At 46.0% G+C, this 15877-nt stretch overlaps 1 protein-coding gene across 1 annotated transcript; it reads left to right on the top strand.

Annotated features, from left to right (window-relative positions):
* Window positions 1-3380: 3380 nt before the first annotated feature.
* LOC118987260 (transcription factor SPT20 homolog) lies at window positions 3381-5699 on the top strand. Its single transcript, XM_037046349.1, has one exon. It carries the CDS (start codon window positions 3381-3383, stop codon window positions 5697-5699), a length of 2319 nt encoding a protein of 772 aa, XP_036902244.1.
* The last annotated feature ends 10178 nt before the right edge of the window (window positions 5700-15877 follow it).

The following is a 15877-nucleotide window of genomic DNA, read 5'->3' as shown; positions in this document are numbered from 1 at the left end:
ATTGTTTCCAGGCGCACTGTCCTCTGTCCCTTCCAGAGAGAAAGAGAGAGCCCTCTTCTTTAGATTTGTTTGGTATATGATTTTCACTGTAGGAAAACCTCACCCCTCACTCTCCAGGGTTAGCCTCTTCTAGGGCATATCACGTTCTAAGGTGGATACTCCTTGGGCCCCACCCAGGTCCTCGTGGATCCCATTTATAGTTTCTACGTGCTCCTCCCCTGGTTTCTGAGTGCTCTTGCTTCCAATGATCTACAACTCTTTTTGTAAAACTACTCTTAGGCTATTGGAACTGCATTGAAGAGCCAGAAAGAGCGAGGCACAGATAAGGGCAGGAGTGTGAAAGGCCAGCTTCCTGTTAACTGGAAGTTACAGGAAGTAACTTCCAGTACTTACATCCTAAGTACTTATTTATCTTCTAACTGGAAGTTTGTACCTTTTGACCACCTTCCTCCAATCCTCTCTCCCTCCACCCCTTGCCTCTGGTAACCACAAATCTCATTTCTTTTTCTATGAGTTTGTGGGTGGGTTTTTTATTTTTTTGAGGGAGGGAGGATTTAGATTTCACAGTAACTGAGACTATATGGTATTTATTTTTCTCTGTCTGACTTTTCTCACCTATCATAGTCCTCAGGGTCCACTCATGTTGTTGCAAATGGTAGGATTTCCTTCTTGTTTCAGGAGACCGACTGTCCATGGACATCATAATTTTGCTCAGAAATCCGAGGGTTAAAAGTGTGGTAATCATTTCCAACTGCTCTGGGACTTGCAGAGGAACGAACCTGTAGAGGGGTCATTCCAACGGCTAGGGCAGGGGTCCAATAGTATTGCCCTTGTGTCTCCTTCATGTGGGACCGCCAGATGAGGCTCAGGAACTCTCCAAGGACTAGACACAAGCAAATCTTTCTTTGACATGGTGCAGCGGCCCAATGGGTAACAGGGGGCAGTAACCACAGGTGGTGGGAATGAGTCGGAGCAGAGAGCCATAATCAAGGTGAATAAAAGGAAAATACGGAGCCTCTGATGCATATCAAGTAAACTAGACAAAGCACTAAATTGGAGAAGCAGGCCTATCTCATACTCATTCATTCATTTGTTACTCATTCACTCAGGAAATATTTATTGATCATCTGGTATGTGCTACCTGTTGGGTAAGACGGGAGCTTATACTATAGCGGAGGTAATAGACATTAAATAAATAACTATGAGGACCACTATTGGCAAAAGATTTAATAGAATGGGGTCAAACTATTTGGGTTCCAGTTCCACCTCTGCCACTTGCTAGCGTGTGATTCTAAGAAAGTGAGAACAAGCCCAGGCCCAGGCTTCCTCCTGTGCCACACTCAGAAGCCAGAAAGTCTAGTCTTCAGGCCAGGAGTGGCCAACAGAAGTCATGGACTTCTTTCACTTTAGGACGATGACCTGACTCAAACACAGGTCCCCTGTGCCACTTCTCATCCAACAAAATGCCTACTTCTGAGCAACAAGAAAGCAGAGCTTTGCCCTCCTAGTTAGCTTCTCCAGCTCACAGACTACTGTTACAGACTGACCCTTTCTCAGACCCAACACTCAGCAAATTCCTGCGGACACAAGGCAAACAGGATCCTGGTGGGGGAGCCTGGCTGGCCTGCAAGTCTGGTCCACAGCTAAGCTCACATGTTCAAGTGGGGAGAATAAGGCACTGCTTTACTGAGTGAGATTCAGAGCTCATGTCCACCTCATTAATTCAGGTTTTGTTAAAGGCAGATCTTTTGATTATTGGATAGCAAAATAGACTTAGCTATCCAGGCTTATGCTTTGCCTAAATTGGGGCAGGTGGAAGGGAAGAAAGAGAGACAGGAAAAGATGCTGAAAAGAGTTCAGAAACTAAACCGATTTAGTTCAGTGCCCCCTTGTGGCGCTCCACAAGTGTACATTTGCTCAAAGACAATTCATAGGCCAGGAGAAAACTGCTCTTGGTGTTTCCCAGACCAGGGTTGTCTTTAAGGAACTCTTAGGCAAGGAGATTTTAATCCTAGTGCAATAAACTGCGTCTACTATGTGTATACTTATCATAATTGCTCTCAGGTAAGAGAGCACATTTATGTAATACCAGTCTGCAGTTCAGGAGTTTCACCAAATTGTCTTCACCTCTTCTCATTTGCGAGCCTTCACTACAAACATCATTCTATCATTAGGTCTGTATCTCAACATCAACAGATTCTCTTGAAAACCTGCCCCAAAAGGCTGGCAGGTTCAAAGTAATAGAAGTTATGGGAATCAATGTCCCATAACATATGTAAGACTCCGTCTCAGTCCAAATCCATCCTTGGGACTGTAGCTATGGTCTGGAGTTATAGTATTCAATTAACTTTGCTGCCATAGCCTGGAACAATAGTTCTCAATCCCTTCAGATGCAAATCACCTTCTCATTAAATAGTTTAATCCTGAACTGTAATTCATGGGCAATATAATTTACCTACCACACACTGTGTTACAAATGACAAGATGCCCTTATGTAATACATAGGGAGATGAAAGGTCAGTACTTCTGTATGAGAACGCCATGCTCCCCGCACACGTAAGAGTCTCTGAAAACCAATAGGCGGGAGACTGCTGAAAGAGTCAATGGAGAATTGCGATGCCCACACCAAAGCCTCCACATATGCAAAGGCCACACAGGTGGACACTTTGGAGTGTGTTAAATTGGTGGGCACTGGGAGCAGCCCTGCCACTGATGACAAGAAAGTCCAAGAACAGTGAACAATCCCTGGTGGAGGGCTGGCGGAGAAAAGAGACGACCCCTTTCCATGACTCTCCCAGCAACTGCATTCCGGAACAAATGAGTGTGTAGCTAAAGCGTCCCAAACCAGTATGCATTTTTTCGTTGGTGGCTTCTGCTTTGGTGTGCACGCTTTTAGTGGTAAAGGCAAAGAAAGGAGTCCTCCGGATCCTGCTCTCTGGCAAAAGTGTGGGCACCAGACCAGGAAGTGTGGAGAGTGAGGTCCTCAGGAAAGGGCCTCGCGCCCCCTAGAGGTGGCAGCAGGAGACAATGGGATGAAGCCTGGCGCCAGCCGCCCATGCAGTAGAGTGCGCCAGAGCACGCCTTTGCACAGGTGGCTGGGAGAGTCCGTCCTTCTCAGCCTGCCTTCCTCGAGGCACCGCGAGACGGAGGCCTCTGCAGGGCTCCTGCGTGTAAAGGCGACCCCCAAATCGTAAGTATTTTGTGGAGTACTCTCGGGGTGGCGGGTTTCGCGGTGTCCATTTTGCAGTGAGGCTCGTGGCTCCATGGTGGAGACGTGGCTTTTGCAAAAGGATACATTGACATTAAAGGCACAGTATTCACTGCGTGCATCAGCGCACTTACATTTTTTTCTTCTTTCAGTGCCGCCATTTTATACCAAAATGGAAAAAGCTTTGGAACGAGCTTTGGATCGTGCAGAGCGTGTCATTGAAAGTGCGCGGCAGAATGTCCTTAAACGTAAACAGTCATCTAGTGGGTGGAAATCCCTCCATGACAAACTGTATGACCTCTATGTCGAAGAATGTGGAAAAGAGCCCGAGGTTACAGAAGGATTGATAAGCAATGTGAACTTGTTAGAAAAGCTTGTTCAGAGGGAGTCCTTGTCCCATTTGGTGGTCAACCTGTACCCAGGAAAGGAGGGCTATTCCCTGATGCTCAAGGGACCAAGTGAATCATATTCAGAGACCATTCGACTGCCTTATGAAGAAAGGGCATTTCTAGAATACCTAGATGCAGAGGAATTGCCTCCTGTATTGGTGGATCTCCTGGAAAAGTCCGAGCTGAACATTTTTCACAGTGGGTGTGTCATAGCAGAAGTACGGGACTATAGGCAGGGCAGTAATGCGGTGCCCCCTGGTTACCAGAGCAGGCACATCCTCCTCCGCCCAACGATGCAGACTTTGGCCTGTGATGTACAGTCCATAGCCAACGACAACCAGGAATGGACCGAGGATGACAAACTGTTACTTGAGAGCCAGCTGATCTTAGCTACAGCTGAACCCCTGTGCCTTGATCCTTCTGTATCTGTAGCCTGCACTGCAAACAGGCTGCTCTATAACAGGCAAAAGATGAACACTCCTGCGATGAGAAGGAACTTCAAGAGGTACTCCGCAGCTTCCCTGAATGTGCAGCAGGAGCCCTCTTGTAGTCCGGACCCTCACAAAAAAAATGAGGAAAATCAAGCAGCTGAGGAAAATGACCTCCAAATTTCCAAAGCAGGAAATTGTGTGGACATGTGGAACCAGACACCCTGTGACTTGGCAGTCCCTTCTGAGTTGGATGTAGAGAAATATGCTAGAGAGGTGAGGTCTGTCGAATACGATGACTCACCACTAACAGAATGGCCAGCCTATGGGGTAAATGATGACACATCTCTATTTGGTTGTGAAGCTGGTGATCAATCCCAGACAACAAAGCTGACCTTCATGAACTCTCTTAATGATCCATTTATCTCTGGAATAGAAAGCTCACCTAAAAAAGCCAGGTGTGGGAGACCAGTGTCTCCTGGTCACTCCTTCAGTGACGACCATTGCTATAGTTTGATGCCTGACTCTAACATTGACACTGGGGAAATAGAGAGCTTGTTTGAGGAACTGGAGCCACTGAGCCCTGGATGTGCCTCTGAAGTGTCACAGGGCTCCACTGGCTCTGCCCCTCTGAGCCAGCTTCCTCTGCAGAAAGAAGCAGCACAGCCTCTGGCCATGTCAGTTCAGTCTCCAGAACCTGGGGAGGGAGTCCAGTGCGCCCCTCCACCCATCAGCCTTCTCTCCAGCTCAGGAAAGAGTGCCTCAGGTCATAACAGTTTGACTCCGCAGCAGGCAAGCCTCATTCGCCTTCTTAAAATGCCATCTCCTATCCCTGCTTCAAAGCCACCGAGTCTTCTTCAGAAATCCTCTGTGGAAGTGAACCGTGTTAGCACACTTCCTACAGCCACCCTGTGCACTGCCAGCTCAGCACAAACAATTCCTGCCAGCCAGGTCAAGGCCACGTCTGCTGGCTCCAACATCATCAAAGTGGCACACCCTGTTCCTGAAGCCCAGACTGTGGTGAGAAGTTCCAACCCTGGGAGGGCCTCTGTTGCTAGTGCCAGGGCTCCTGTACCAGTCAAGATCTGCTGCCTGCCCTCAAAAGATCAGTCACCAAATACACACCCCGATGTGCCACAGGCTCTTTCTCAGGGAGGTATTCAGCATAATTTAGGAGACTTTTCAAGATTTAGTCCTATAGGTGTTCTCTGGGCTCCAAAAGGTTTTGACATTTGGCAAACCCAGGAACCACAGCCGCTGCTTTGCCATTTGATTCCAGCAACGCAGCTTCAGCAGCTCCCCACTTATCCTCAGCAGCCAGTGTTACAGGGTTTAAGTGCACAAGGTTCGGCAAGTCAACAAACAGCCTTAGCTGCTCACCTAACTGCTGTCACTAACCCCAACAGGGTTGGAAGCGTTCTGCAGCCCCAGATCGTGGTGCCGTCTCAGCCTGACTCTGCCCAGACAGGACCTCGGCAGAGCCTCCCTCAACACGTGGTCCAGCTCTCTGCTGCCTTCCCACAGCAGCCGCAGCCCCAGCCGATGAGGCTCAGAATCTTGCCCTCCCCAGTGGCAGCAGTGGCCCAGACAGCTCAGCAGGGTGGGTACCAGCAGATAGGGGGCCAGGGCAAAGGCAGACAGAATGGAGGCCTGCCCCGCACTCCCAAATCCTGAGTCTTGCACCGTGTCCTCTCTTTTGAGAAACACGAGAGCACTGACCCAAAGCAATTGAGTTTTTACTTCATTCTGCATTGTTTTAGTGTGTCGGTACTTCAGTTGTTAGACGTGTAAACTGTATTCAGAAGCACAACCCTGTGATTTTACATAGAAACAAGGAGGTGTTTAATAACCTGAGATTGTTTGGTTTATGCCACTGTTTGGGTTGCTGTTGTTAACATAGTGATTTCTATTTTAGTGTTCTGAAGTGTATCAAATCCACACTAGGCTCAGCTGAAACTCCTGGAGCCTGTTGTTTCTCTGAAACGATAAATCTGCAATACCGATAAAGTTAAAATTACATTAATTGAGCAAGATGAATGGTTTTTTAAAATGTTGCGGAGTTACATGAGCACATCAGATAAAATGCACCGTCTGAACCCCTTTTGAATTGCCTGGCGTACACCAGGCCTCTAGAGCTGTTTTCATCTTGCAACAGAGAAGCTGCACTCAGTGAGCACCAGCTGCCCATCTTGCTCTTCCCCCAGAGCCTGGCAGGCAGCAGGCTCCTTTCTGCTCCTCTGAGTCAGACGGCTTTAGGCACTTGGTGTGAGTGCAGTGTGGCAGCTGTGGTCGGTTTGCGGCTGGCCTCTTTCACTTAGCGTGATACCCTGCAGGTCACCCATGTTAGCATGGGACAGGAAGGCCCCAGCCTTCCCGATGGTTTCACACTACCTGATGTGTGCTCCAGGGACCTGTGAAATATTGGAAACCTCTTTGAGAAGAAGGTACTTCTTTTGGTATTTGATTCTTTAGTTCAGTAGGTTTTAGGCAGTGTATGAGAATCAATGTTTACAAATTTGTTTGGACAAATGTTAAAACTGGCAAACAGGAGACTTTTCACAGCTGCAGTGAGGACATGGGAGACTTCGCAGTGTGCAGAATGGCTCCGGGCAGGCCTGCGGGCCACGGCCCTGGCCCCAGGCAGCAGACAGGGCCTGGAAGAGGCACTTCTGGGATGTCTTGTGTTCTCTGGTTATGAAACCATTTCTACTTTTAGAACTCTAGTGTATTTGTAGAAAAGCAAAGAGCTAAATGTTTGGAAATGAGTTGTATTTGTCTGTCTTTCAAGTGTTTGCAGCCTGGTTAGATTCCGAAGCAGAACCCCCACCCCTTTCCTTTCCCGTCCCCCCTTCCCCAGCCCTGGAAGCCACCCGTTTGCCTTTGTCTGGATGGGCGTCCCTATTCTGGACAATTTCTACAGATGGAATCACACAGTATGTGGCCGTTTCTGTCTGGCCTGTTTTCCTTGGCATGATGTTTTTGAGGTTCATCCATGTTGTAACATGTATTAGTACTTGATTCCTTTTTATGTCTGAGTAATATCCCATTGTTCGAATGTGCCACCTTTGTTTAGTAATTCTCCAAGAGTGTGCCTTTTAGTCACTCCTACCTATTAGCCATTGTGTATAATGTCAGTGCCTCAATATCCAGGCACTGACAGCCTATCTTAACTCAGGTGCGAGATTTTCTTCAGAAATACTTGATCTGAGTTTAGATTTTAATAAAATATCCAGTTGAAAATGTAGATTCATCTCACAAACATTCTTAGACCTTTTTAAATAATCAACTTTTCTGTACAGGCATTTGTTTTTGTCTCTCATATTTTGCTCTGTTACAATTTCGAAGGGCACCCTGTCCACATAAGGTTTGTTTTTCTGAGTACACATGTGTGTGTCCATGGCTTTGGCCCTAATGAGAAAAGGAACTTTGGCCAGGCAGTTCCAACAGAGGTGAGTGAAGGGACAGGTGACCAGTGAGTCTTACTGGACGAAGTCAGCTGTCCTCCTGTGCTCCTGATCCCACTAAGGCAAGATTTGTGATGACTTCAAACAAACTGCTCACATGTGCCATCTGAGGGCCACGGCGCCTGCCTGAGCCTCCGTCACCCGCTGGGACCTCTCGGGAATGGTTCCCGCACTTGCACGAAGTGAACCAGTGCAAGGATCACTTGCAGAGAAGCGTTCACTCTCGGCCTTGGGAACCAACCAGAGACCTGAACTCAGACTCTCACCAGATTTGATGTACTTCCTCCCTTTTACTGACCTTGTTCTATCTAGAGTGATGTGGCACTCCCTTCCCTGGCAAGCAAATAAACTTAGCTTTGTTTCCAATAACCTTTTGTGGCCTCTTTTTATATCTTTCTAATGATCCCCACCAGGGCTGGTACTTGATACAAGGTCCCTTGTGATGCTATTAACTAGCCATGTTGTAGAATTGAACTTCTCCCTCATTTTCGCGTCATGAGAACCTGGAGGCTTTTCCCGACTCCTGGTCAAGTCCATACACTTTGTCTTTGATCCGTTTTGTGCAGCCTGCGTTTCATGCCCCAGTGTTTGACCAATCATAGTGAGGTACTTGTGGGAAAGCAGGTGGCCTCAGAATGCTGCCACAGATGCCAGCAAAGGTGGCTCAGGAGATGATCATCCAGGAAAATCCTGTGGGCCCAGCACATCAGGACACACCTGGTGGCATAGCAGTCTCTGTCATAGGATGACAGTTTAGGAACAGAATTCTCTTCCTGAGGATACCTACAAGTAAAGGGAGGACTCTAGTTGTAGGTTAGCGCTATTCAATAGAAATATGTGAGCCCCATTTACTATCTTAAGTTTTCCTGTAGCCACATTTTAATAAGTAAAAGGAAAGAGGAGAAATTCCCCTTCATAATGTATTTAACCCAATAGAGGCACCCCAGAGATGTTGTAGGTTTGGTTCCACACCATCCAGATAAAGCACGTATTGCAATAAAGCAAGTCACACAAAATTGTTTGGTTTCCCAGTGTACATATAAGTTATGTTTACACTATTCTGTAGCTTACTAGGTGTGCAATAGCATTGTGTGTGAAAAAAAGCAATGTACATCTTAAAAATACTTTGTTGCTGAACAATGCTTACCATCATCTGAGCCTTCAGCAATCTGTGACCTTTTTGCTGGTGGAGGGTCTTGTGATAAATCAAACCAGGCATGCCTGTTTATCCAAGATTATCGTTTCCGTTTGCAATCAATATTTGAAAGATTTTAATGGGATATTTTCCATTGTTTTCTTTTTATTAAATCTTCAATATCCAGGCACTGACAGCCTATCTTAACTCAGGTGCGAGATTTTCTTCAGAAATACTTGATCGGAGTTTAGATTTTAATAAAATATCCAGTTGAAAATGTAGATTCATCTCACAAACATTCTTAGACCTTTTTAAATAATCTAATCAACTATCGGGTTTGGAGTTTAAATTAATTAAGGAAAAATCAGTTCCTCAGTCTCGCTAGCCATGTTTCAGGTGATGCGTAGCTGCATCTGTCTGTGGCGCTGGACAGTGACTTTCTAAAGTGATGAAGGACCACAGCAGATCTGAGGAGCGCCTCAGGCATGAGGTGGGTACCACTTATGGAGATGAAGTGGGGGGCTGATCATCAGAACACATTGTTGGAGTAGGAGTGAGGATGTGTGATGAAGTGATTCCATGTGCTACGCTGTACCTCCCAGAAATCCTCACAGCTTGTGGTCATCTGGGCCTGGGCCTGGGCCTGGGCCTGGGCCTGGGCCTGCAGGTGGACGGTAAGTGGCCCTTGCCATGGGTAGAGGCTGGTAGAGGCTGGAAAACAAGGGGCAGCTGGGCTTTTCGCTGCCATATGCAAAACATCTAATTAGAGGACACTAACCATTCCAGCAGTGAATTGAAACCCAGCCATCCCACCTGGACCCCCAGGAGCATGGAACCTGAGGGAATGCAGGACCGGAGATGCACCGCCTGCCCTTTCCTTCTTTGTTTCACTTCTCCCTGTCCGTTTTCTGGGTTTCTAAGTCCTCGGCACAGAGAAAGCAGACCAGCCATGAGTTGATAACGTAGGAACTGGGTGATGGGTACAAGGAGGCCCACAATATTATTCTCTCTACTTTGGCATATATTTGTAATTGGATACACACATACACAAAGGGCCTGGTAGAAGTAAGACCTGCTTGAGTGTGGTTGGTGGGGTAATAACATGGGTGTAATAATTTATAGTTTTAGTTTGAACACTTCACCTAAAATACCATACGATGGGCTTGAGTATGATACTGTTATGTTACAGAATTACATGCTTATGAGTTTGTTATAAAAGATTTTGTAATCAAAAGGGATGGTATGCCCCGGCTGTGGTTGCTCAGTGATTGAGCGCAGGCCTGCAAACTAAAGGATTGCTAGTTTGATTCCTAGTCAGGGCACGTGCCTGGGTTGTGGGCCAGGTCCCCAGTTGGGGGCGTACGAGAGGCAACCGATTGATGTTTCTCTCCCTCTCTTTCTCCCTCCCTTCTCCTCTCTCTAAAGATAAATAAATAAAATCTTTTTTAAAAAAGGGGGTGTTATTTGTGCCGGATCCTCTCTATATACACATACCCACATATACTTTATATATCTACTTTGGCATATATTTGTAATTGGCTACACACACACACACACACACACTTTATATATCTACTTTGGCATATATTTATGTGTCAATTTGAACAGTCAAGTTCCTGGTGTTCCTACAGCCCCACTGAACACCTTCCCCGTCCCCACTTTCGTTGTGTGCCTGAAGTCCCGCCGGGCCCAGGCCCTCGGCTTGCCCTTCCTCCTTCCCTGCTTCACTCCCATCACTGCAGGCAGCAAAGGGTGTGCGAGTTAATTGTTAAATTCAGTTCAACAAGTTCCTCATTAGGGACAAATTACCTGAGTTTGAAATCTGCTAATTTTCCAATCAGAGTGAGTGTTTGCACTTGTGATTTGGAAATAATTACCATATGGTAAAAGCAAAACCTATGTGGGGATTAAAGTAAAGGTGAGGGAGGACAGGAGCTTATTTTGGCATCTTCCATGGAAACTCCTGTTAGCATATGCAGATGAGTTGCAGGGCCTCTGGGGTTGGGGTGGGAAGGCTCACCTGCAGCACTATTTTGCAAAGGCTGTTGACGTCATGTACTGATGTCCCAGAAAGGTGACCTTAGCCTTCAAGGGAGACCAGTGTGGTCTTCATAGGCTTGACTTGGGTCTGGAAGGAAGGAGTCTTTTGAACTTACCTATTGCATCTAAAAAAACATCTATCCTTTTGCTGGTATCTGTCTTTGGTCTAAAGCAGGGGTGTCCAACCTGCAACCCGCGGGCCGCATGTGTCCCAGAATGGCTATGAATGTGGCCCAACACAAAATCATAAATTTACTTAAAACATGATGAGATTTTTTTTTGTTTGTGTAATTAATGTGTGGCCCGAGATGACTCTTCTTCTTTCAGTGTGGCCCAGAGATGCCAGAAGGTTAGATACCCCTGGTCTACATCTTCTGCGTGAGTTACAAATAAAAACATTTCCTTGGGGGTGGAAGTGATGATTCTAAATTCCCTTTGTGTGATCTCACAATGCCTGTGTTAGGGAAAGCTCATCTGAAGAAATTTAAAGAACTGAGGGATGACGATTGCTGCAGAATACCACTGTGATCGGAATTGTAGAAATCTATGTTATTCACCTTCAGTCAATTGCCCCAGCCCCAATTCCTGTATTACTAGTTCCAACACTCCGGCAATCCGTGGTGAAGAATAATAGTCAAGGTTTCAGGTAAGTTACAATCCCATACAGAAAACTCCTGAGACATTGCTTTTGAAACTTGGAGCCAAGAAAAACCAGTCTCTTCTGAGAAGGTGGCATCCCTCCTCCTTTCTGATAAAAGGAGTTGTCAGGTTTCCCTTTGCACCTTAGCTGCCAGGAAACTCAAAACCAGAATTGAAAGTGAACTCATGAAGTATGCGTTTATGGGTAGCACTTCAACATTTCTTGCTCCTTATTTTTAATTTTTATTTCTTTTGTCATAGACTACTGCACGTCTTTTGTTAAAGGAAACTGGGAACAAATGCCTCCCCACATTCATAAACATGTAAATAAATAGTAGTAGCTTGTGTTCATTTACATACACTGCCTCTAATCTTTTAATAACCTTGCCCATTAGATATTACCCTCTTACAAGTGAAAAACTTGGGCTCAGATAGGACTTGCCTGAGGCAACAAAGCTATTAAGTGGCACGGTCAATATATTCTCTCTCCTGCCTAAGTCCATGCCTGTGTCTGGGTACATGTAATGGGTGTCTTGGCAGGTCTTGAGTGGTGGGTTGTATACATGAAACTCTTATTTTTACCCCAATCAGCTTTCAACCATGTAGTACCAAGCTCTTTTTCCATTTAAAAATATTTATTTATTTTATTCCTCACCGGAAGATATATTTATCGATTTAACAGAGAGGGGGAGAGAGAAACATCGAGGTTATGATCAGTTGCCCCCCCGCATGCGCTGGACCAGGGGTTGAACACACAACCTTGTGGTGTACTGATGACACTCCAAATAACTGAGCCACTCTCCCAAGGGCTCCTTTTTCTACTTTTTATGACACCTTGGCAGATCTCATAGCTTTGGGGGCTCTTTCAATTGGTAAATTTGATCACTTCCAATTAGAATTTCAATATTATATCCTTTGGTCTTGGAGGCAGAGAGAGCTGGGAGACAGAGATCTTCTGTGGACATGGTCCCTTTCCAAATCTGATGTGATCTGCTGAGGGGGGCGGTATTTGCACAGGGGGCCGCTCTGTTTTTCACCTGGGCTCCTCCTTCTCCGGGGCCTCACTGGAAGAGCAACTCTCTGCCTGCTGAGTCCTATCCCCTTCTCCAGGTTGTCTCCGGTGTCCTGGAGGATCTCTTCAATAAACCTGTGCCCCTCCATTTGGGGCCTTGGGAATTGCCGAGGTCCCTTTTGCAACTCTGAAGGCTGTGGGGTTATGGATCAAGGTGGGAATGACGTTCCCTATTTTCTTTCCAAGCATCTCAGTGCTTTTGAGCCTCTCGTTCATATATCTCTCGGCCACGAGGGGGCACCAGACTCCAGGTTCACACAGCACAGAGTATTTGTTGAGTTCTTCCAAGAATTTGCTAGCAGACAGCCGCAGGGTGGCTCAGCGGATCTGTGCAGCTCAGCGAGAGTCCAGGCAAGAAACTGGGAAGCCAATTTTCCACTCATGAACTTTCTTACCCTCCTCGAAGAGCTCTCTTAAGGGTTCTCCCTTACACGCCTGTGGGCTTAGGGGAGCAGGGGCACCAACACCACTTCTCTCCCCTATTTTCCCCATTCTGCCCCAAGAGAAGCAACATTTCACCAGGAACACTTTGCTCCTCTCCCACTCCTCCCCAATTCTCTCGTATTTACACAGGGTGGTGGGTGGTGGGTGGTGGGTGGAGGGAACAGTTGAGTCGCAATAGGGCTCAGCTGTGCCATTTTTTACTACTCTCCTCTGATAGAACGTGTCTGCTGGCGGGTTGGAGTCTTTGTTCAGGATGTGGGAGCACCTGATGCTTTTTGTTCACAGCTGTGGGCTTTTGCAACTCTGGGACAACAGGAAAAGTCCTGTTGTAGGCGCGCGCACTCACGAACGCACGCGCGCGCTCACACACGCACGATGCTTTCCAGCGTTCTCCCATCCTTGTGGATTTACAAGGGCAGAGGCCTACGGCTGGTGGAACAGTTTTTCAAAGGACTGTTTTGGGTGAGTTTTTAAAGAGTTTATTGTTAGACTTCAGTAAGAAGTCGGTGGGGGGTGCTGTTTGAGAAATTCACCCTAATAATAGCTGGGGGACATTCTTTGATATGGAAAAATAATTGTGTAGTGTTATGCAAATATTGTCCAGCACAAATCCTCTCATGCCCCGCCCTCACCCAGCAGGATTACTCTTGGGCTCTCAGCAGCTCCCGTACCCAACCATTGGAGCTTCTTCTACTCGAAGAGGTCGAGAGGGAAGGGGGTGATTTTAAGAAGTGTTATTTGGGCCTATGCATTTTTTTCATACTCTTCGAGAAACCAGAGTTATTTTGAAAAATTTTTGGCATTGTTTAGAGAATGGGGCATTTGAAATTAAGATTATGGGGGCTTCTGGTTATTAATTATGATGAAGTCTAGGGTAAAACCAGAGTTGCTGCATGAGGCAGATGGTGAACACAATCACTGAAGAGAAGAGGGGGAGGTACAGGAGCTGAGGGGTCAGGCTGTCGGAAGGATCATCTAGGCGGATGCCAAATCACCAAATCACCAAGCTTCTGATTTTAATGGGTAGTGTTGGAGAGGGTGGCAATGACTCAGGCCCTAGAATCTTTAAGGTATGTGAGGGAGTTAACTTCACACAGTAGGGACAGAGAGTGGTTTGGTCTTAGGGGTCAACTAAATGAAGATGCCCCTTAATATGGGTTGTGGGAGACTTCTTCAATGTCACCTTTTAATTATTGGCAGTGTGCTTACATACGGCCTTTTGCTGGGTCCCTGAAGGAGGAATAAGGCACATTATCCTCAATGGCATTAGAGTCTACTCAGAGGAAAAAAAAATTGTAGCTATGTGAGGTAATGAATTTTTTTAATTTTCATCATTGTTTTATTAATGTTCAAATACAGTTGACTCCGTTTTTGCACCACCACATTCCCTCACCCCACCCACCCCCACCTCCCACCCTCAAGCCTACCCCCCTTTGGCTTTGTCCATGGGTCCTTTATACATATTCATTGAGGTAATGGACGTCAACTAAATCTATTGTGGTGATCATTTAGCAATACATACATACGTCAAATCATTATGTTGTACAAGTAAAATGAATACAGTGTTAAAAATCAGCTATATCTTAATGAAGCTGGGAAAAATAGTCAACTCAGAGAGAGAAAGGAAATACACATATGACTATAAATCAGCCCTGGCTGGTGTAGCTCAGTGGACTGAGCGCGGGCCTGCGAACCACACGATCTCGGTTCAATTCCCAGTCAGGGCACATGCCTGGGTTGCAGGCCAGTTCCCGGCAGGGGACTCACAAGAGGCAACCATACATTGATATTTCTCTCCTTCCCTTCCCCTCTAAAGATAAATAAATAAAATATTTTTAAAAAATGACTATAAATCAAGTAGGCTATGGCAAATACCGCTAAAGATAAAATCTCATTGGGTGGAATTGAGAAAGGCCTCACAAAGAAGGTGATCTTTGGGTGGACCTTGCCTTGGATTTTATCTTTGCAGTTGGGAAGAGGTTGTTTAAGCAGAGGGGCCAGCACTGGCAAAGGAATGGTGAAGGGTGCTGTACACGGAGGAGGACCTCTCTCTATAGCGTGGCGTGTGTGCAGAGGGGAAGTACAGGAGAAGGCTGAATGACAGATTGGCCCCGTATCTCGGATCTGCTTGGTAATTTAAATGAAACAAAGACCCCACTCTTTCAGTAAGGAATCCAACAGGGTCACAGTGGGATTGATAGTACTTTGGTGCCTGAAGGGAGACAAGGAAGTTCCAAAGCTCTTCTTCCACTTCACAGAGAAGTCTGACAGAAATATGTGTTGCTTTACAGAAAGCATAGTTGGCAGTTTAAGTATTATCGCCAGAGCAACACATTATTAAATAAGATGACCAGAGTCGCGGACCTTTAGGTGTTATAGGTTATGTTTTAGAGAACATAGCAACAAACTCTAATACCCAGGTATCTGAGGAGATATGTTTCCTTACAGATAACACCGCCAAGGGCAGTTTGTCTAGTAACAGAAAACAAAACAGGATCATGGCCTTTCTCTCAAACCTCTGCACTGGCCAGGAGAGTGTGGCAGATACGTGTGTAAATGCCCCCAAATCTAATGTATGACATGGAACTGGCTTTGTGCCTCACAATAGTGACTGGGTTTTTTTGTACCTATAGGGGCAGAAGAAGCATTTTCTCTTTACCTTTCTGAGATTTTTCACCAGCAGTTTGGGCTGGCAGTTTTAAGCCTAAACATTCAAATTCCAAGAAGTTTAAAATCTGATACTATGAAAACAAAACAGAAAAGTGTAACAAATTAAATGTGAGGTAGATAATATTAAGTTGAATCATATGAAATTGCCGATATTTGACCTTCATTGCCCAACTAAAATGGCAGTTTCGTGTGGTTCAATTCAATATCTACAGCCTTGGTCTTGAATGTCAGGTGAGACATATGAAGTTAATTCAGTAAATATTGGGAAGCCACTGTAAGGGGAGAATGCTATGATCAAAGCTGTGGTTTATCAAAACTTAGCTGGCAGGAATATGAAAGAGGGATTGGACAGGGAGACCTGTGGAGTAAACCTGCCTTTCATATCCAT

This window comes from Sturnira hondurensis, unplaced genomic scaffold (assembly GCF_014824575.4).
Source record: "Sturnira hondurensis isolate 20B ecotype Veracruz unplaced genomic scaffold, ASM1482457v3 Scaffold0005220, whole genome shotgun sequence".
NCBI classification, from domain to species: Eukaryota; Metazoa; Chordata; class Mammalia; order Chiroptera; family Phyllostomidae; genus Sturnira; species Sturnira hondurensis.
This window is presented reverse-complemented; position numbering and strand designations above follow the sequence as displayed.

What these genes read in the sequence shown, in the direction of transcription:
- LOC118987260 (XM_037046349.1), top strand. Translation starts at nt 3,381, where the DNA reads ATGGAAAAAGCTTTGGAACGAGCTTTGGATCGTGCAGAGCGTGTCATT.